At 42.3% G+C, this 22,499-nt stretch overlaps 1 protein-coding gene across 1 annotated transcript in view; it reads right to left on the reverse strand.

The window, feature by feature from the left end:
• Window positions 1-4,346: 4,346 nt before the first annotated feature.
• PTPN20 (protein tyrosine phosphatase non-receptor type 20) overlaps window positions 4,347-22,499 on the reverse strand; it is a 58,413-nt gene continuing 40,260 nt past the window's right edge. Inside the window, 1 exon segment of the mRNA XM_042458436.1 lies at window positions 4,347-4,774. Coding sequence (XP_042314370.1) covers window positions 4,694-4,774 — 81 coding nt within the window. The 3' untranslated portion in view covers window positions 4,347-4,693.

Raw genomic sequence — 22,499 nt, forward strand, 5'->3', positions numbered from 1 at the left:
AGTGAATTGAACTCAAGGACAGAGTTTGGGGACAAAGGCCAAGTCATCAGGGGTTCTTTCCACTGGTGTTTAACAGGGGAAACCCACAGTTTTGTTTCAGAGCCTCCTTAAGACTTTTCAGTATGGACACTGAAGGCCCTGCTGCAGTCACCTGCAACACTTGTGGGATGTTTGTCTTCTTGCCTAGAGATGTGGGGAACTTTACCTGCCCCAAGTGCAAGTTGGTAGCCCTCTTAGAAGAGAAAGTACAGCAGCTGGAGGCCCAGGTTGCTACACTTCAGCATCATAGGGAGCAAGAGGTTTTCCTGACCAGAAGGGACCAGATGGTCTTAGACAGGAAATACACAGAGGAAGTTGCTGGGGAGGAGGAGGTCACTTCACACACAACAGAAGTAGATATTTGGAGGAATGTCACACACAGAAGTAGGGAAACCAGGGAACATTCTGTAAGCTTACAGCTACAGAATCGATTTCAATCTCTCCCTACTATCAAGGATGATGAGGAACAGCAGCAGGTACAGACCTCAGGGGCAGAGCAGGGGACCCAGAGAGCTCCATCAAAGGGAACAGATGCTGCTAAGCCTCGGAGGAGGCGTGTGGTGGTCATGGGGGACTCCTTGCTGAGAGGCACTGAACCTGTGGTTTGAGGGCCTGACAAGATGTCTCAGGAGGTGTGCTGTCTGCCTGGGGCAAACATCTGTGACGTGACAGAGAGGCTGAAAAGACTTGCCAAGCCTACTGACCATTACCCCTTTCTTTTGGTTCATGTGGGAACCAATGATACTGCAAGGCATAGCCTTCAGAATATCATAAGGGATTATGAGGCTTTGGGTAGGAAGTTGAAAGAGGTGGATGCACAGGTTGTCATCTCCTCTCTTCTCCCAGTTGAAGGGCATGGTCCAGGAAGGGAGAAGAAAATAGCGGATGTAAACAACTGGCTCCGCAGATGGTGCCGCCAAGAACGATTTGGATTCTTGGATCATGGGCTGTGGTTCCATGAGGAGGGACTTCTGGCAAGGGATGGGTTCCATCTCACACCAGTTGGCAAAAATGTCTTTGCCAATTGTCTCAAAAATTTGATCAGGAAGGCTTTAAACCGAGATATGTAGGGGAGGGAGACAGTATTCTGGAAGGCAAAAAGGCTGGACAAAATAGTCAAACTGTCATAGAGGGAACAAGGCAAATAGTGCAAGGACCCAACAGTTGGAGGTAAAAATGTTTGCACAGGCAGCAAGTAAAGGGAACACATGGTCTTAAATGTCTCTACACTAATGCACAGGGCATGGGAAATAAGCAAGATGAACTCGAAATCCTAGTGCAACAAAGCAAATATGATATAATAGGCCTCACTGAAACCTGGTGGGATGAGTCTCATGATTGGAATGTAGAAATAGAGGGATATGACCTTTTTAAGAGAAACACGCCAAACTGGAAAGGAGGAGGAATAGCCCTATATGTCAGGGACATTTACACCAGTGAAGAGATCCAGGACATCAATCCTGGAAGCCAGGTGGAGACCATCTGAATAAAAATTAAAGGGCAGGGAAACAACAAGGATGTTATTGTGGGAGTCTACTACAGACCCCCAAGTCAGACTGAGGAATTGGATGATGCCTTTCTAGAACAGATGACCACACACTCAGAAAGGAGAGATGTAGTAGTGATGGGTGACTTCAACTACCCTGATATTTGCTGGAAGTCAAACTCAGCCAAATCCTCAAGGTCTAGCAAATTCCTCAGTTGCCTTGAAGACAATTTCATTGTCCAAAAGGTGGAAGAGACAACAAGGGGGTCAGCTATTTTAGATCTGATCCTAACCAACAAGGATGACTTGGTTAATGGGGTGCAAGTGGTGGGATCATTAGGTGGAAGTGACCATGTTCTCCTGGAGTTTGTTATACAGTGGAAAGGAGAAGCCAGGCATAGTCAAATATGCATTCTAGACTTTAGGAGAGTGGATTTCAGTAAACTTAGAGAAATACTGGGGTTGATCCCATGGTCAGGAATACTAAAAGAGAAGGGAGTTCAAGATGGATGGGAGTTTCTCAAAAGGGAGATACTGAAGGCACAAATTAAAACAGTTCCAGTGAGAAAGAAAAACGGGAGGTGTTCCAAGAACCCAAGATGGATGACCAAGGAACTTTCAACTCAGCTAAATTTTAAATGGAACATGTATAAGAAATGGAAAAAGGGGGAAATCACCAAAGAGGAATTCAAACAAATAGCTAGCATGTGTAGAGATAAGGTCAGAAAAGCTAAAGCACAGAATGAACTCAGGCTTGCTAGAGAGATTAAGAACAAAAAGGGCTTTTATGGATATGTCCGCAGCAAAAGGAAGAAGAAGGAAACGGTAGGGCCACTGTGTGGAGAAGATGGCAAAATGCTAACAGAAGACAGAGAAAAGGCAGAATGACTCAACACTTTCTTTGCCTCAGTCTTCTCAGAAAAGGAAAAGGGTGTTCAACCTGAGGATAATGGAGCGGAGGACAGAATAGGGGAATTTCAGCACAAAATAAGTAAAGAGATAGTAGAGGAATACCTGTTTAACCTAAATGAATTTAAGTCTCCAGGACCAGCTGAACTACATCCAAGGGTATTAAAAGAACTGGCAAATGTAATGTCGGAGCCATTGGCAATAATCTTTGAAAACTCCTGTAGAACAGGAGAAGTGCCAGCAGACTGGAGGAGGGCAAACGTTGTCCCCATCTTCAAAAAGGGGAAGAAAGAGGATCCAAACAATTATCATCCAGTTAGTCTGACATCAATACCAGGAAAGATTCTAGAGCAGATCATTAAAAAGAAAGTCTGTGAACATCTAGAAAGCAATGCCATAATCACAAAAAGTCAACATGACACAGGGCTCTGTCCTGGGCCCAGTGCTATTCAACATCTTTATCAATGACCTGGATGACAGAATTGGGAGCATACTTATCAAATTTGCAGATGACACCAAATTAGAAGGAATAGCTAATACTCCAGAGGACAGGATCAACATTCAAAATGATCTGAATAGACTAGAAAGCTGGGCCAAAGCTAACAAAATGAAATTCAGTACAGAGAAATGTAAGGTACTGCACTTAGGGCAGAAAAATGAGCCCCCCTCAATATGACATCCCTTCAAATAATTAAACAGGGCTATCATATCACCTCTTAACCTTCTTTTCTCCAGGCTAAACATACCCAGCTCCCTAAGTCTTTCCTCATAGGGCATAGTTTCCAGACCTTTCACCATTTTAGTCGCCCTCCTTTGGACACGCTCCAGTTTCTCAATGTCCTTTTTGAATTGTGGTGCCCAGAACTGGACACAGTATTCCAGGTGGGGCCTGACCAGAGCAGAATACAGTGGCACTATTACTTCTTTTGATCTAGACACTATACTTCTATTGGTGCAGACTAAAATCGCATTGGTATTGTTAGCTGCCGCATCGCACTGTTGACTTATGTTCAACTTGTGGTCTACTTGGACTCCTAGATCCATTTCACATGTTGTCTCCTTAAGCCAGGTGTCCCCCATCCTATATCTGTGCATTTCATTTTTATGACCTAAGTGCAAGCTTGTTTTCTGCTGCTCCAGAGACTAGGATGCTGAGCAATGGATGCAAGCTGCAGGAAAAGAGATTCCACCTCAACATTAGGAGGAACTTCCTGACAGTAAGGGCTGTTCGACAGTGGAACACACTTCCTCGGAGTGTAGTGGAGTCTCCCTCCTTGGAGGTCTTCAAATGGAGGCTGGATGGCCATCTGTCGGGGATGCTTTGATTTGCATTTCCTGCATGGCAGTGGGTTGGAATGGATGTCCCTTGCGGTCTCTTCCAACTCTATGATTCTATAATTCTATGATTCCTTGTAGACTGGAAGGAGGCAAATGTTTATATGGACGTTACTAAAGTTAGGGCATTATCTTGACAGATAACGGCCTCCCAATCTCTATTTTCCAAGAGAGAACCTGAGCAAAGGAGAAGGGATCCAAAAGGTAGCGTGCATAATTTATTTCCTGAAAACAACCTCCATCCAGGCCACTTTCCCTCCAAAACCAGACTGAATCTTGCAGTCCTAGGTGGGGAGAATCTTTAGCAAGCTTAAGTATTCTCCTGCCTGTCTGCTAAGTCATCCTTACAAATGTCTCCTCAATACATGATTGTAATGAAGGAGACCAAAGATAGGTAGTCCAGATTTCTTTTCTAACACTTAGTTGGAACTAAGTGATATGATATTGTAAAGCTTATGAAAAATTGCTTATGAAAGCACCAACGTGGTAGTTGCTCAACCAGAAGTTCCTTCCAGATATTAATTTTTATATAGGAAAACATCATAACTATTCAAAATACAAGATCACCACTTTCCTCTTCAGGAAAACAAGGTTTTATGCAGCTTAAAGGCTTGTGAATGAACACAAATTCCTTTTGATTGCCATGCACTTGTCTACATAGTCATTCATCCCTGTTAATCTTTGGGGCAAAAATATGTTACAAAAACTAGTAGAAGTGAATTCACTTATAAGCATACATTTTTATAGCTACTTTCTTTCAGCACCTATTGTGCCTACTTTGCCTAGGTAGTCCTTTAGAAATCAGTGTTTGTTAGATACTGAAATATAACACAATTCCATTTATATAGCACTTCCCATTGACCCTTGGGTATCTTGATGGAATGAAATTGCAAGTAATAAGGTGAGTCTCAAGGAGTGGTGTCATTACTGCCGTTGCTGGGAATTCATGCTCTGAATGTTCTTCAGGGTTTCAAGTGCTATTTCATAGCAAAACATATACTGCTCCTAGGCATAAAGAGGAAAACAGAAAATTATTCTTCAGCACAGGATGACAGGCACTGAAAAACAGTCAGATCTGGGAATATTCTAACTATAGGAATGTATAGTATACTGTAAAATACATATAGCAATATTATAATAGCACCTGGGGTTACTACCTTTGATATAGCCACATTACAGATGTTCTAGACAAGCTGTAATTATGACATGAATCTCTGCCTGTTCACTGAATTTTATGGGTGTTTCATAGAATCATAGAGTTGGAAGACACTGCAAGAGTCATCCAGTCCAAACCCCTGCCATGCAGGAAATCTCAATCAAAGCATCCCCAACACATGGCCCAGAACTGGACACAATATTCCAGGTGGTGCCTGACTAGAACAGGATAGAGTCGTACTATTATTTCCCTTGATCTAGACACTATTGATGCAGCCTAAAATCGGATTGGCCTTGTTAGCTGCCGAATCGCATTGTTGACTCATGTTCAATTTGTGGTCCACTTGGACTCCCAGGTCCATTTCACATGTAGTCTCATTCAGCCAGGTGTCGTCCATCCTGTATCTGTGCATTTAATTTCCCACCCTAAGAGTTGAAATTGATTTTGTTAGCTTTGGCCCAGCTTTCTAATCTATTAAGGTCATTTTGAATTTTGAACCTGTCCTCTGGGGTATTAGCTGCTACTCCTAATTTGGTGTCATCTGCAAATTTGATAAGTATGCCCCCAATTCTGTCATCCAAGTCATTGATAAAGATGTTGAATAGCATTGGGCCCAGAACAGAACCCTGTGGCACCCCGCTGGTCACTTCTACCCAGGATGAAAAGGAGCCATTGTTGAGGACCCTTTGGGTTCGGTCGGTCAACCAATTACAAATCCATGGAACAGTTACATTGTCTAGCCCATATTTCACTATCTTGTTTGCAAGAATGTCATGGGGAACTCTGTCAAAGGCCTTACTGAAATCAAGTTATACTATATCCACAGCATTCCCTTCATCTACCAAGCTGGTAATTTTATCAAAAAAGAGATTTGATTTGTCAGGCATGACTTGTTTCTCTGAAACATTTTTGTGATTATGGAATTGGCTTGTACATGTTCACAGACTATCTGTTTAATGATCTGCTCTAGAATTTTCCTGGTATTGATGTCAGACTAACTGGACAATAACTGTTGGGATCCTCTTCTCCCCCCCCTTTTTTATTTTATTTATTTATTTATTTATTTTTAAGATGGGGACAACATTTGTCCTCCTCCAGTCTGTTGGGACTTCTCCTGTTCTCCAGGAGTTCTCAAAGATTGTTGCCAATGGCTCTGATATTACATTTTCCAGTTCTTTTAACACCCTTGGATACAGTGCATCTGGTCCTGGAAGAGTTATATTCATTTAGATTACCCAGGTATTCCTGTACTATCTCTTATTCTGTGCTGAAATTTCCCTGTTCTGTCCTCTGCTCCATTATCCTCAGGTTGCGCACCCTTTGCCTTTTCTGAGAAGATTGAAGCAATGAAGGTGTTGAGTAATTCTGCCTTTTCTCTGTCCCCTTTTAGCATTTCATCATTTCAGAAGGCAAGATGGGGGACAGAGAAAATAGGTTACCAAGGTGTAGCACTGCACCAAGCCACCCTGGCTTGGGGGTTAACAGGATGAGGCAGAAGAGGAAGGTGAGGCCCATGGGGGCAATCCAGAGGATGTCATGAACCCTGAGTACAAGTGGGGCTCTACTTGCTTTGGAGAATATCACTAGAAAGAGGCCAAAGGATGAACAGGTTGTTTACTTGTAACTGTGGTTGTTCAAGTGGTCATCTGTGCTTAATATCTATCTCTCCTTCCAGCCACTCTCCTAACCGAAGAGATCTGAGGGTCAATCCAACCGTACCACAAACCCTGTCTCTGCTCCTGTGCAATGCCAGGTCCATTAAAAACAAGACCCACATCGTACATGACCTGCTGGCTTGGGCCTGAAGGGGAAGCTGTGTGGGCTCAGGCCCTCCCTGCCGGGTACTCAGTTAAGGACCAGTCCAGGTTAGGTGGGCGGGGGGGTGTTGCCTTGAACCATAAGACCACCATTTCCTTAGCCAGGAACCATGTCCGGCAGACTACTTATATCGAGTGTATTTACCTGACCCTGAAGGCTAGAGACAGTCTGGGGATTCTGTTGGTTTATCGGCCACCCCGTGCGCTAACAGACTCCCCGGCCGAGCTGACACAGCTGGTCTCGGAGCTGATACTGGAGTCCCCCAGGCTTCTTGTCCTGGGGAACCTCAAAGTCCCCTTCGCGACCAGCCAAAGTCCAACAGGTGTGGCTCAGGAGTTCATGGATACCATGGCTGCCATGGGCCTGTCTCAATTAGTCACGGGGCCAACGCATTCTGCTGGTAATACACTCGATATGGTTTTCTGCACGGACATGGAAAGTCCGTGGGTGGAGGTTACTAACATCTCCGCCCTGTCATGGACAGACCATTTCCTGGTAGAGGCGAAGATCAAGGTATCTACCCAACTCCATATGATCTCACCCAGCAGCTTCATGTAAATGTTAAATAGCATTGGGGACAGAATCGTGCCCTGAGGGACACCCGATTTGAGCTCCCTCTTGGCCGAACAACTGTCCCCAAGCGACACCATCTGTAACTTGCCCAAGAGGTAGGACAGGAACCACTGTGATGCAAACCTTTGAGAGGAAACAGGGTGGCCTTTCCTAGGTCCACCATTAACAAACAAGCAACTTGTTGGTCAACCTGAACTCAGAAGAACGTCGAACATAAAATGCCAAAGCATGGTGAACATCAAGTGTATGCATAGTCTTCTTCAGAGGTGTATAAGGGTCTGGATAGAAGGTGGGTAGCACAATTTCCTGAGAGAGATGGAAAGGGGATACCACCTTAGGTAGAAAGGAAATGTCCGGCCTGAGGATCACTTTCTCCTTGTGGAAAATCAGGAAGGGCTCATCCAAGCACAATGCAGTCAGTTCAGATGACCTTCTGGCCGATGTGATGGCCACAAGGAATGCCACTTTTAGTGTCAGCAACCTCAAGGAAGCCGACCCTAAAGGTTCAAAGGGAGGCCTAATGAGGTGTGTAAGCACCAAGGAGAGTGACTACACAGGAGCCAGCAGAGGCAGTGGAGGGTAAAGGTGGTGTAGACCTTTGAAGAACCTTTTTAAGATAGGAGAGGTGAAGAGCCTAGCAGATGGTGAGCCAGAGGGCTGGTTGGCTACAATAGCTAACAAGGATACTTTGAGGGATGAGAAGGCTAGCCCCTAGTCATGTAGGTGAAGAAGGAAGTGCAAGGCCGTCAAAAGTTGAACAGGTGACGACGGTTCGGCTCTGAAGCAGGAAGTGCAAGGCCGTCAAAAGTTGAACAGGTAAGGACGGTTCAGCTCTAGCCTCAGCAAAGACACAGAAGCATTTCCATTTGTAAGAATAAGACAGCTTAGTGGAGTCCTTTCTGGAAGCTGACAGGACCCTGATAAGTTCAGGAGAGGTGAAGGCTGGATCCTTCACGTTGTCATGTGGAGACTGAGCAGGTCTGGGTGAAGGACTGCACCGTTGAAGTGGGAGAGAAGATTCGGCCAATTCAGAAGTGTGAGGTATTGCCCCCTGGACAGGTGGAGTAGGAGGGCAAACCAGGGTTTCCTGGACCAATAAGCAGCCAGCAGAATTGCGTTGGCTCTGTCTCTGGTCCTTTTGACCACAACTCTTGCCACCAATGGAAGTGGGGGAAGGCATATAGGAAGTGGAGGCTATATAATATAACAAACAGTTGTCACATTGTCTGTTATCACCTGGACCAACCCTGTGGAGGAGATGATGTTCGAAAGCCCAAAAGGCTTTGATGACAGCCAGGAGTTCCAGGGCGTGGATGTGCATCTCCCTCCCTGAAGGGGACCAGAGACCTTGAACACAAAGGTCTCTGTAAAGAGCTCCCTAGCCTGTTTACAACTGTAAGCTAATTACCCCCAACAATCTGGGTACTCATTTTAGTGACCTCAGAAGGATCCAAGCCTGATTCGAGCTTGAGCCCTTTTGCTGCTATTGAACTCGCAACTTTATGGTTTTGAGAGAGTGGCTGCAGTACATGCATTTAACAATTGTGCCACCAGTGGCCTCAACCATACTGAAGACAGGGTCTCTCAGTGGCTTAGGGGCCACATCAACTTGGAGTCCTATAGCTCATGCCAGCCTCTGGATCACATCTGAAAAGAGTTGGATATCTTCAGTAGGAGACTGAGGTGTAGTATCTTCAATCTCTTCCTGTGGAGATGCTATGACAGGAGATGGAAAGGTTGGTGACATCTCTGTGTCATAAGCAGATTCCTCAATAGACTGTGGCAAAGGAGCAAGTGTTTCAAGTTGAGGCACCTATGAAACAGCTGGAGGAGGCATAGGCTGCTCTACTGTCATGGAAGAAACAATTGGAATGACAGCTGGGATCAGTGTCATTATCAATGTCGACATCGGGATCTGAGCAGCTAGCATAGAATGAGCAGGTGAGTGTGGAGGTCGGGAGACTGTGGCCATAGTACAATGAGGAGGAGAAGGGACCCTGGTAGCATCATAGTCCGGATGCCTCGGAAAACAAGAGTGAGGTTGATATCGAGAGGGGGAATCATAGCAGGGTTCCCTGTAGTGGTATCAATCTCTGTAAGATGGAGAGTAGGACCTATAAGAAGAAAGGTGCTCTCTCCAATAATCCTTTGCTCTGTATCGAGCAATATATGATGCCGAGATATGGTGAATCTTGATAGTAGTGCCTGGAAGATGAAGCTGACAGCTCAACTTGGTTTCTAGATGGTGTTGGAAACCTGTGAGACCTGGCAGGAAACATATCCCAGTGTCAAGGGGGTAGAGGTGAGAAGGATAACCTGTATGTCCGAACCGGTGATGCAAATATCTGCAACGGAACCGATGTAAAGAGGAGAGTCTGTTGGTGGCACAGAAGGAGCAAGTGTCAATGCCAAAAACAATGTAGTACTCAGCGATACTGGGGTCAAGCCCCCGATGTCAAGTGTGTAATAATAACCAAGATAGGGGGGTTGTAAAGCCGGTGTTGGTGTGAAAACTGGCATCAGTGCTGCTGTTGCAGTGTTGAGACAGACAACGAGGCTGAAGAAGCAAGAGAGCAGTAGCCTTGGATTTGTGTGTCTTTTTAGATCTCTCGACATCAAGGTCAGTAGAGACATTGGGCCTCTATTATAGATTTCTGGGGCTGCCTTGCCTGAGGGGCAGAGGACACCTCCTGCAATGCACCAGAGTGCACAGTAGATGGTGACTGTGACACCGAAGAAGCAGTCTGTTTTGCAGTCGATGTCAATGGCCTCGATGTTGAGGCAGAATCAACAGGCTGTGAGGCCTTCGGTGTCGACATCGAGCCTGGTGTCAATGTCGAGGGCTTAGAGATCTTAGAAATCCTAGGAAGCTTGGAAATGGGAATTTGAACCAAAAGATCAGTTTGAGAGGATGATTTTTCAGCTACAGAAAGAGAGTGTTCCCAACAAAAAGGTTTCAAACACTGTGCTCTGTTGCGAAGGGTTACAGCAGTAAAAGCCCAACAATGAGAGCACCAGTCAGTAATATGACCCTCACCTAAACAAAAAAAGGCATTTAGAATGTCCATTGGAGAGGGGAACCTTACAATCACAATCACTACAGAGTTTAAATAAAGATTTGGAGGCCATAAGAGGCCTAGAAGCTAGGAGCCTGTCCGGGCTAAAAGAAAAGAAAATACTCTCTTCAAAGTTCTGCAAAAGGGCAAATACTCGATAAAGAAAAAGAAATAAAAAGAAAAAGGATCACAATCTACCATACATGAGATGTCTACTCAACTCAGAGCAATCCGAAGGAGGTGTTTCTCTTGTGGTGGATGAAAGAGAACTGAAGGTGGAGCTAGATTGGCGGGACTGCACATGCTCAGTACATGGGAGTGGATGGGGCATCCTGCCAATCTGCTCAGCTCTTCAGCTTCCGAATGGATTCTCTGTACAGGCACAAAACGCTATTGTGTGAGGCACAGAGACCACAAAGAAGAAAGAAGGATATAAGTGTGGCTGGCCAGGTGAGGAGAAGGAATGTGGTGGTGGCAGCAGTGCATAGCAAAGTTCACTTTGGAGAACCCTGCTTGTGCCCAGGGAGAGCAGGGGAGAAAAAGAGGGTGGTTGCAGGTGAGAGGTGGTGGCAGCAGCAATGCATGCCTTTCCCTCTCCCCTGAATTGGGTCCCTCCCTCCTTCCTTCCTCACCTGAGGAACTCCTGCACTGCCACTACAAGTGTGGGGTGTCACTCAATGGTGTATCAAGTGATGGTGTCATTTGATGCTGTCTGCATACCCTCCAGAGATTCAACTATACAGAACTCAGGACAAGAGGGCACTGGAAGGCCAAGCACAGTGGAAGAAATGGACAGCCGTCAAAAACAGTAATAATGGAATGCTATTATAAAGGAAACCCATCAGATCAATATCACCAAAAGAAAATCACCTGGAAAGAAAAGTCCCCAGACTATAATATAACAAAGCAGTGAACAGAGCAGTGAATGTGATCAAGGACAACCTAACTGAAAACCAAGCTATTATTGGAAATTTAGAAAATGAAGTGATATTGAAAGAAAATTTAGAAACTAATTGAATTACAGAAATTGCCAAACTTAAAACTTGCACAAAACATGGTTGAAACTGTGCGGTGGGAAAAACAATGGCATGCACATTTGTGGCATGAGTGGAACGGACCCCATTGTTTTCAGTGGGACTAGAGCATATGTGGTTTTTTCCCTTATTTGGGAGGGGAGGGTCCGGAATGGATCCCCTGCATAATGGAAGGGCCCACTGTATAAACCAATTCTTAGTCTAGCAGCAACCATTACAAGAAATCTAGAGTATGAGATTGATTTTTAAAAAATATGAAAAAACCAAAAAGGAAAACTCCAGTTTAAACTTGGTAAGATGCCAGTACTTTTTTAAAAAAAAGGATGGAAAGTTGGAAAATGAAGAAATTAATATGAAGCTAAAAGAAAAATATCAACTGTAAAGAATTTTTTTTTAGAAGTTTAGGAGATACTAAAACAATGCCTAACTAGAACACCAAAATACATATCTCAATATGATGCCTGCATAACTCCATTTGAGCAAAATTCAAAGATATAGCCATGATAGTCTGTAGAATCAGTATGTAGAGAGATCTTGTAGCAACTTGAGATTAACTGAAATAAAGAAGTTGGCAGCATGAACTTTTGTAGACTTCAATCTACTTCCTCAGATGTATTTAGTGGAGTGAAAACAAGGACAGACATATATATGCCATTGGTATGTGAGAATGTCAATTCAAATTCAAAATCCTTTATGTGTGGATCCAGTTTTAAGTATGGGCATTAGTGAACAAAGACATTGTGAACTGGCCAATATGTATGGAAATGAAGAGGCAAGACCAGTTTGCCTTTGGAAACTAGCCTGTAGGTGGGGAGAATAGGTGAATGTAGGATGCTCCCGGAGGAAGGGATCAGATAGTGTTGAAATGTGTGTAGTGAGCCAGAAAGCCATTATCTCAGTTCAATCCATTGCTGAGGGACTGTAATTTATGGATGAATTCCAATTCTGCTGTTTCTCTTTCCAATCTACCTCTGTAATTCTTTTGATCAGGGACCACTGTTCTAAGGTCTGAGATGGAATGCCCAGAGAGACTGAAATGTTCTGCCATTGGTTTTTGTGTATTCCTAATGTCTGATTTATTTCCTTTCCTCCTCTGGCCCAGGGACTGGCCAGTTTGCCCAATGTAGAGTGCTGACTGGCATTGATGACATAGTAGGTTATAAATCACATTGTAGGATGAGCATATGAAGGTCCCCCTAATATTGTGGATGATGTCATTAGGTCTTGTGATGACATTTCCTGGATAAATAAATAAATATTAATCAATAAATGTGTGGGCAGAGTTGGCATCTTGGTTTGTGGCAAAGCTTAGTCCCCCTAATATTGTGGATGATGCCATTAGGTCTTGTGATTACATTTCCTGGATAAATAAATAAATAAATAAATATTAATAAATAAAGGTGTGGGCAGAGTTAGCATCTCGGTTTGTGGCAAAGCTTAGTCCCCATCTGTGTCCCCACCTGCTTTCCCATCTGTGTTGTGTGTCCTCCTGTAGGTGAGTACCTGTTTAGAGGATGCCTGTAGGTGAGTAAAGGTCTGCCACCAAGAGCCCTTGAAAGAGTGGCATTATTGCCGAGAATGGGTTGTAGTTCATTAATGATATACCTGAGATGTCCCAGTTGGAAGCTGTACGTGACCATGAGAGAACCCCAGTAGTAGTCACATACAGCTCCCAAGTGAGACCACCATCAATGAACCCATTCTTTTGAGGGGAATAGTCAAAGAGCTGCCACCAGTACCATTTTCCCTCTCATGCATTCAAAAAGGTCAGAAGTAGTGCTGCCGTGAAGAGAGTAGAGGGATCCGTGCTTCTTTTAGGTACTTCAGGGATGGACTAAGCTCTCGCCTTTTGTCGGTCTACTCAGAGAAGGGGAAGGTTTCCTTTTTGGTAAGAGTTAAATTACAGTGCTAACATTCATCCTTGAGTAAATCAACCCAGTTTTGGGGTCAATTTTTTGAGTAAACTGTCTATACAATAATTTATACAGTAGATGTCATAAATAGAAAAACCCAGGAGATTATAACACCAAACCACAACGTACATATTTATCATGTAATATATTTATAATGTACTATTGGTAGCCAGGGGTTCCTACAAGTGTAGAATAAAGGATTATTAAATAAATATCTCAAAGAAAGCTAGGTAAAAGGCTGGTAGATGTATATATAGAGAATATATTGAACAATGAAGAAACAAAATGTGTGCATAGAAAGAAAATAATAATAGGCTCCTTTGAATACATGTGGTTGGATTGTCCCAAGCTTAAAGATTTTTGGAATGCAATACTGATGCAAAAAAAAAAAAAAAGAAAGAAAGAAAATAATAACAAAAATGCCCTGAAGCCTGGCAAAACAAACTACTACATGGTCAGTACATTAAAAGCAGAGAAAGAAAAGCTGAAAAGTGGTAAATATGGACACGGTTAAAGAACAAAACAATGGGGGGGAAAATCTGAAGAGTTTGCATCCCAAGAACAGGCACTTCAAACAAGTTGCATTAAGGCCAAAAACTGAAGTAGTAAATATTATCTATGTAAATGTAAAAGAGGAAACTGTTAATCGCCTTATCAGTTCATGCAACTAGATCATGCAGACTGAATGTAAGAAATGTATTTATTATTATTTATTTAAGGTATTTATACCCTGCCCTTCAGCCCTAAAGGCTCTCAGAGCAGCTTACAATTATTATTTTAATTAGACGGTTCCTTGCCCTCAGGCTTACAATCCGAAAAGACACATCACAAAGGAGAAGGGAATGGTAGTGGGGAAGAAGATCAGGTCCAGCAGTTCTCTCCCTCTGAGACCTGGACCACGGCAGATAGACTGGGGAGGGGGGGCTCTTCTTCTTAATCGAGGCCAGGCCCGATGGCATTGGGCCTGTCCTTTCACTCCCTCCAGGCCAGAAGATGACAGTTGGCAAGGAGGGAGGGCTCTTCTTCTTCAGACCCGATGGTGTTGGGCCTGTCCTTTCATGACATGATCAAAGATAAAAGTGCAAGAGGAATACATGCAAAAATTATGATTTATTATCTGCAAACAATTGTTGGAAACCTAAGCCTCAAAAAGTTGTTGAAAATTATGACTAAAAATCATATGAGACTTTATGATTCAAGCCAACAAAGAATTAGAACATAATATACCACAAATAACTATGGTTGAGAAAAATTAACCTTGGATTATATATATATGGCAATCCCAGGTGACAGAAGAATCAGAAACAAAGATTATACAAACTTCCCCAGCTCCAGCACCTGAGGCAGCACTGGGAGTGCGCCTGACGGGGATTATAAAGCCCAACCTCTTCCACCACCACCCGCCTTGGCAGCAACGCGGAAGGAGAATGCCAGTGGAGGCCTCTGGCCTCACCCACCCACCATCTTCCCCAGCTCCAACACCAGAGGCAGCAGCGGGAGCTCACCTGACAGGGGCTATAAACTCCAGCTTCTTCCACTACCACCCTCATCGGCAGCGGCACACAGAGGGAGATCGCCAGTGGAGGCCTCTGGCCTTGCCCACCCACCATCTTCCCCAGCTCTAGCACCTGAGGCAGAAGTGGGAGGGCAGCGGCAGCGGCAAGGAGGAGCGAGTGTGGAACGTGGACGCCAAGGGCCTACAAAGACCCCAACATCAACTGCTCCCGGGCGGAAACAAGACAAGCGAGTGGGGGGCACAGATGTCAGAATGGTGACCAGAAGGGGATATAAAACCTTAGGACTCTTGCCATTGTCCTCAAAATTCCCTTTAAGGCAGAAGAGAGTACAAAGGAGCCCTGGTGGCGCAGTGGTTAAATGCCTATACTGCAGCCATTTACTCAAGACCGTAAGGTTGCGAGTTCAAGAGCAGCAAAAGGGCCCAAGCTCAACTCAGGCTTGCATCCTTCCGAGGTCGCTAAAATGAGTACCCAGACTGTTGGGGGCAAATTAGCTTACTTGCTAATTAGCTTACTTGCTGTTCACCGCTATGATCTTTGGAATAGCGGTATATAAATAAAACAAATTAAACAAAAATCACTGTTTTTTCCAGAAGAGACTAATGAACAAGGAGTGAGAAATAAGGAGCAATGTCCTATTACATCTAGTTTGGACTGATCCTTGAACCTTAAAGGAAATCTTAATAATTTTAAGGAGGAGCCTGGAACTACTAATTTGGCCACCGAACTGTCCTGTGCTGAGATTTTGACACCAACACCTTCAGTGCAACCTCCCAATAACAATAAACTTCTGGGGGATCCTGAGCTGGAATTATCAAACCAGTTTCCAGACAGTAATGATGGTGTAACTAAGATCTAATAAACTTTTAACAATTCTTGTGGCTATCTGCAAAAAGCATTGGTTGAATGAAGACAAAGAGAATACAGATAGTACAACATGTACCAACAGAACTACTACTACTACTGCTACTATGGTTTGAAATAAGGTATGTGGTAAAAAAGTTTCCAAAAGGAATACTGCTTCTAAGAAAAACAGTAAAAAGAGTAAGAACATTAAAAATCTGAAATAAACTCACTATAGAAAGATGCAGTTCCAGAAACTTTTCAAATTACTGGACAAAAGACCAGCACAGAAAGACCCTGACATTAGGATTAAGCCTTCAGTACATGAGGGATCCAACTCTGAGAGATGTAAACATCTCTTTGAAAATGCAGAGAGGGCCATTACACAAGTTTTTGAAATTGCAACTGTCCAAATCGCAGAGTCACAGGCCCATGTTCAACCGAAATTTGGGCCCTTACAGGTTAGAAGTTTTGTAGACTGTAACTGGAAACTAGTTCTGAATAGACAAAGGCTAGTGTTTAATTTCCCCAAACAAATTGGATTTATACCACAACTCCTGCGCAAATTACATCTGTTACATTTCCTACAATCTGCCATTCCAGGAGCTCTTGCGTTGGGTGATCTGATATTTTTAGAATACCTATATTTTAATGGCATTCGGGCCCAGGCAGTGGTAACATTTGCCAAAGAGAGTATAGCCGAAATAGTTATACAGATATAAGGATGTACTCTCTGAATATCGGAGTTCCTCTGGTAAGAATATTTGAGAACTGTGCTCCACCTCTACCACTAGTACATCAGAACATGCTGTAAATCCACAAGCAACAGAAATTCACAGTATCAATTTAATTGATCTTGACTTTTTAGATACCACTGATATTATTGAGAAACAACCTCCTATTGACAAAAACCAATGTAATATAACCCAAGTAAAGGATGGTTTGCAGCACCAAGAGAGGGGCTAATGGAACCTTTAGAACCAGAAGAAATTAACCTCTTAAATTCCTTCTACGCTTGTATCCTGCGAAGTACAAGATGATATATTGATCTCTTAAAAGATCATTTGACAGCAAGGAAAGAAGAAACAAACGTACATAAGAAAACCCATATAGAAACACCTTGGTTCATGACTAAGGAAAGAAATGACCTAGAGTCTCAGAATAAGAAGAAACATAGTCTAACTTGACATCAAAGGAATTAAATCTATCTCTGATGCCTCTACTAGTGACAAGACTTCCATTCTAAAGCCAACAATCTATACCCCTTCTCGGCAATATATAAGAGTTCCAGACATGGGTGAAACCAACTGCCCTAAGATGGACACACAGCTTCAGAATGATAAAGTGTACACTACCCAACATCATGTAATTGTGGAACTAAACCCTATGTCAAACAACTTGGTTCTAAAAGATTATCTCAGTGTTAAGACCTCCAGTGCAAAATCAGAGGACGCTATTACACCCACTTGGACCCAGATGAGAGAACTAGACCCATCAGAAATTGGCTCTCCGGTGAAAGCTATTGAGAAAGTCAACAGCGCACTTACCCCTGTGCTTGCAGTAATATCTAACATAAGTAGATGGAGTCCATCAATGCAGTTGATTGGTCCGGCTGAGGACAAAGCAGTCCCCATTGGGTTATCTGGGGTGGGGGACAGTGTTAAAGTGGGTACTAAGGCCCTGATAAAGCGTGAGGGAACTGCCACAGAAAAGATTAACTGACCCACGGTCCAACATCAGGTCTCCAGGCTGACATTCCTTTCATGGAATATTGCAGGCTGGCAAGGAAAGGCTACGGATCCCACTTTTCAAAGTTATATCAAACAACATGATATAGTGTTACTCCAAGAGACTTGGGAGATGGGAGTTAGACAGGTTTACAAACTACTCACTTAAAGCCAAAGCTAGTGTTAGAGGAGGTCGTCCCAAAGGAGGTCTTGGGGTTTTAATTTCCACTAAGCTCCGAGCCACTCATGTTAATTTCACTTCAGTGGCTAATATCAGTTTCATTGGTTATTAAGCTTCCAGTTAGTACTCTATTATTGACTAACGCTTATTTATCACCACTCCAGTACAAATATCAAAACAATATCAAAACAAATACAGAATTACAAAAATGCATCAGTAGTATGTCATCCTCTTACCCCAATGCATCTATAATAATGGCAGATGATTTTAATGCCAGAATTGGTCAAAATGACGAAGCTCTTTATAAGCATTTTGGTAAATTCTCTCCTGAATTAGAAATGGCCCACGCAATTCCTGACAGGCAGTCTAAAGAGGTGATCTGTAATTCCTCAGGGCTTTGTCTTTCCAAGATGATAAATAGCTTAGATTTAGTTCTACTAAATGGTGTAATGAAGGGAGATAAGCCTGGAGAATATACATTTTTGACTGGTCGTGGACCTTCTACTATTGATTATTTTCTTATGAGTTGTTAAATTTGGTGCTTAGTTTTGAAATTGGGATACGTACAGATAGTGACAATTTCCTTCTAATGACATTTCTCTCTGTTCAAAAACAGGTTGTACATGCAGATTACGAACCACTGCTGATTACAGAATTGGACACAGGTACACCCAGAGTGAGATGGTCAACCAAGCTAGAATGTATTGAAACAGCATTGCTTAATTCAGAAAACAGTCTGAGATTATGGGAGTCTCTCTTATCAGCAAAAAACCCTGAAGAGATCCTAAATTTATATCAGGAGATAATTACAAATCTACAAAGGTGTCTGATTCGTAATAACCCCATAAGACAGAATCCAGTTTCCAGTAGATCTAAACCTTGGTTTGACCAAGGGTGTTTGGATATGAAGAATCTATTAATAAGCCATTATAAAAGATACAGGGAACTGAATTTACTATCTTTACCATCTGACTGGTTCTTGTTTTAAAAAAGATATAAAAAACTAATTAAAGTCAAAAAGGAGTCAATGATGAGAACAAACTGGGAGAAATTAATTGATGAGTCAAGGACATATGACTCAGTCACTTTTTGGAAGATTGTATCTAGAGGGTTAGTTAATAAGCTTGGACCAACAAACTCCTATATTCCTGTTAGCACCTGGGACTCTTATTTTACTAGTCTGTATGTGGTAAAACATACCGGGCATTGGAATTCACAAACATCATTGCAGAGTCTCCCTGATTGGCCCCCCTGTAACCATCTCTGAAATTAATAGGCACATTTCTAAAGCCAAAGAGGGTAAAGCACCAGGGTATGAAAACATCCCCACTGAGTTGCTTAAATCAAATAAGAATTGGTGGGCCCAAATCCTTGCAATTCTTTTTACATGCATTGATCGTTTTCCATTAATACCGAAGGACTGAGCACTTGCCATCATTAATCCAATATATAAAAAAGGAGCAAGATCAGATCCAGCAACCATAGGCCAATTAGTTCATTAAGTGTTATAAGCAAACTGTATGCCCAACATCTACTTGAAAAACTATTAACTTGGATGGAAGATTAAAACTTATTGGAAGATAAGCTGGCGGGTTTTAGACCAGGCCGCTCAACAGGAGATCAGGATATAATTTTACAACACCTTGTTGACAAATATTCATCCAAACCTAAAGGGGCTTTTTACACAGCCTTTATCGACTTTAAGTCTGCCTTTGATATGATCCCCCGAGTCAGACTATAGCAGAAATTAGAAACAACCAATATCGATAAATGTTTGTTGTTCTTGATGAATAATCTGTATATGGAAACATGCCTGAAAGTTAGATGCAGTAGACTAGCCCACCTTACTAAGGCCATTCCATCATCTACAGGTGTTAGAAAGGGCTCTGTGTTAGCTCCCTCTTTGTTTAATATCTATATTAATTCTTTGGTTAAAAGTTTGTCTGGCTTAAACTTCCATCCTCCCAATCTAGCAGATAAACCCTTGTCAACTCTCCTCTATACAGACGACGTAGTACTTCTCTCTTTAACGCTCATCGGTCTGCAGCAATTACTAAAAGCTTTAGGTAATTACAGTCAAACTGAGGAGTTAGTAATTAATTATAACAAATCTAAAGTTTTAGTGTTTACTAGAAAACGGAGCATGCATAACTGGCAAATAAATGACCAACCAATTGAACAAGTAAAATCTTACAATTACTTAGGAGTCATTTTTCAGTCCTCAGGTTCTTGGAAAGCCCAGTCTACATATGCCATAGCAAATGCTCAGAGAAGTATAAAGTCACTTATATCTTTTTTACTAAGGGAAGCCAGCACAACCCTTTAGCCATCCAGGTCTTTAATACGAAGGCGCTGGCACAGATGCTATGGGGCACAGTGGTGTGCTTATACTAATTTTGATTGTTTGGAAGCTACACAGATAAAAAAATTGAGATCCATTCTTGCCCTTCCAAGGTGTGTGCCCAATGCAGTTTTACATCTAGAGACAGGACAAATGTCAATTGAAGCACGGGTGTGGGTATTCAAGTTTAACTTTGGGCTTAGTATTATCTGATGGGTTTCCTTCTAGATGGACTAAGACTTTGAAAGAGAAATTAGCTAAACTGGATTTCTCACAATCTATCATTTTGGCAATGGGTTTTGCGAAAGCAAAACAAGAAATATACCAACGTATCACAGATAATGAACTACAACATGTTAGAGCCGCCGCTGTATGCCCTGATTTCAGAGATAATGGTAACCCTTTTTTGCTAGCTAACCATTTGAGTCTTCTAACCTTTCCAAAATATAGGATAGCATTTACTTTCGCAAATTTTAATGTTTTACCATCAGCTATATTGGGAAGGGAGTTATAATAATATCCCCTACGATGCACACTTATGGAAATGGCACAGTGGAAACTATAGGTTATGTATTGTTGTATTGCCCCTTTTATTATGGTTACTGTCACATTTTTATTTATCCAATTCTTAGTCGTTTTCCTGGAAGAACTGATGTGTTTTATGTGTCCTATTTGCTGGCGGATTAGTGCCCATCAATAACAACAAGCGTAGCCAGTTTTTGTGCAGCAGCAATGGTCTGTCAGCATAAGAAGGTATCTAAAATTTTATAATATCTCTTAGCTTATCTAAAATCTTATAATGATTTTATATTTTTATAATGATTTTTTGTCTTTAAAATTTACTTTTTCTTTTAATATAATTTTATAATCGAATTCTTAACTAATATCATTTATTCATATAATCTGATGACTTATTGTGATGTTGGTTGACTGTTGTTTATTTGTTATTTGATCAGTTTGATGGTAATGAATTTATTATTATATTATACTAAATTATGATGAGAGTGAATAGAATTTTTCTTTTTTTACATTTTATGATGGAAACAGACAAAGGAAATGCTCCTGTTTGTTGCTCTATCTGTTGCCAAAGTTCATGTTTTTTTAAAAAAACAAGCTGATGATGTAAACTTTCTCACAGAATATCCAGAGCAATTCCTGACACACACACACAAAAATTAATTTATTCCTACTGAAAGGCTGGGCTTTTTACATTTTGAGATAGATTGCAAAAAAAGCTCCAATTTGCTAGTTTCAATTAAAGGCATCTTCTTTTCCTCCTCTGGATGGGAGAACGTTTATGCTAGCCGACTAATAATACCATCCAGGTCTCTAAAGCCAACAGTGATCAAAGACCCAGAAGTGCTCTCATTGGCCAATTGTCTACACCATTATGAAATCTGAATATTTATTGGCCAAATTGCCTACCTGGCTTCTCATCTGCATTTTGCCCTACTAGCTGGAGAGGTCCATGTGAACTGAAAATATTTTCCCAACCAGTGGGAAATTAAGCTTTTTGTAGTGAATTATCTTAGGTTTTTAAAAATAGTTTTCAAAAAGTCAGAAATAATAGTCTTGTTCTTGTTGTTAAGTCAACCTAAGACTCTAAAACTAGCAAACTGATTAATATGTTTTCTATTGCTTAGCAGGAAAACCTGAAGGACGAGGGACCTTTTTACTCTATGGGGCTGCACATCTGCTGTCTTTAAGTTAAACAAACATTCATTCATTCAAAAATGGAACACAATTTGGCTTTTCAGAAAATATGAAAAATTTTGGTCAGGGTCACAGTACTTCAGTAAGTAGGGAAAAACATGTACAGTTGATGAGATGGGGGGAAAGAACCCCCTTCTCGCCCAAATTTTCTACTCCAAAAACTCTAAAACAAAGGTGGTGTTTCATATTTTGAATATAGGGTTTCATATTTTATATCTAGTGTCAGGCACTTACCAGGCATATACATGATATAGAAAAGACAGCAAATGCAGCTCTTCAACAGAGCACTTTACATGAAGACAAAATACAGAAACTAGGACGCGTTGCAGACGGACCTAAGAGGCGCTGTCCTTGCGCCGCGATTACGTGCGAGGGGCGGCGCTTCTGGACGTGCCTTGCCCCTCGCACGTAACCGATACGTCAAGATAGCGTCGCCCTATACAGATGGACGCCGGCTTCTTGACGTAGCGGACGCTCTGCGTCCACACATCCCAACCCGGAAGAGACGTCGCGAGTGCGCACTTTGGCACTTGCGACGTCTCTTCTGGGTTGCTGGAAGGAGTGGGATTTTCGTGCTCCTTTTTTGCAGCGCAGAGAAGTCACGCGGTTTGGTTGCTGCGGCTCCTCCAAGCTGCAACCGGCAGCGGCCTGAGACCGCCCCTTTTAGGCGGTCTGTAACGGGCCTAGATCAGCTAAATAATAATCTCCAAAACAAGACTGAAATCCTGGGAAATCAAGAGAAACACCTAAACATAAGGTTAAGAGGGATTATGGAACATGCAGAACAAGATAACTTACTGTCATTCTTTGATTAATTGGATCAATGACATCTGTCAAGACTTGAAACTTAAACCATCT

Source organism: Sceloporus undulatus, chromosome 3, assembly GCF_019175285.1.
Source record: "Sceloporus undulatus isolate JIND9_A2432 ecotype Alabama chromosome 3, SceUnd_v1.1, whole genome shotgun sequence".
Lineage (NCBI taxonomy): Eukaryota > Metazoa > Chordata > Lepidosauria > Squamata > Phrynosomatidae > Sceloporus > Sceloporus undulatus.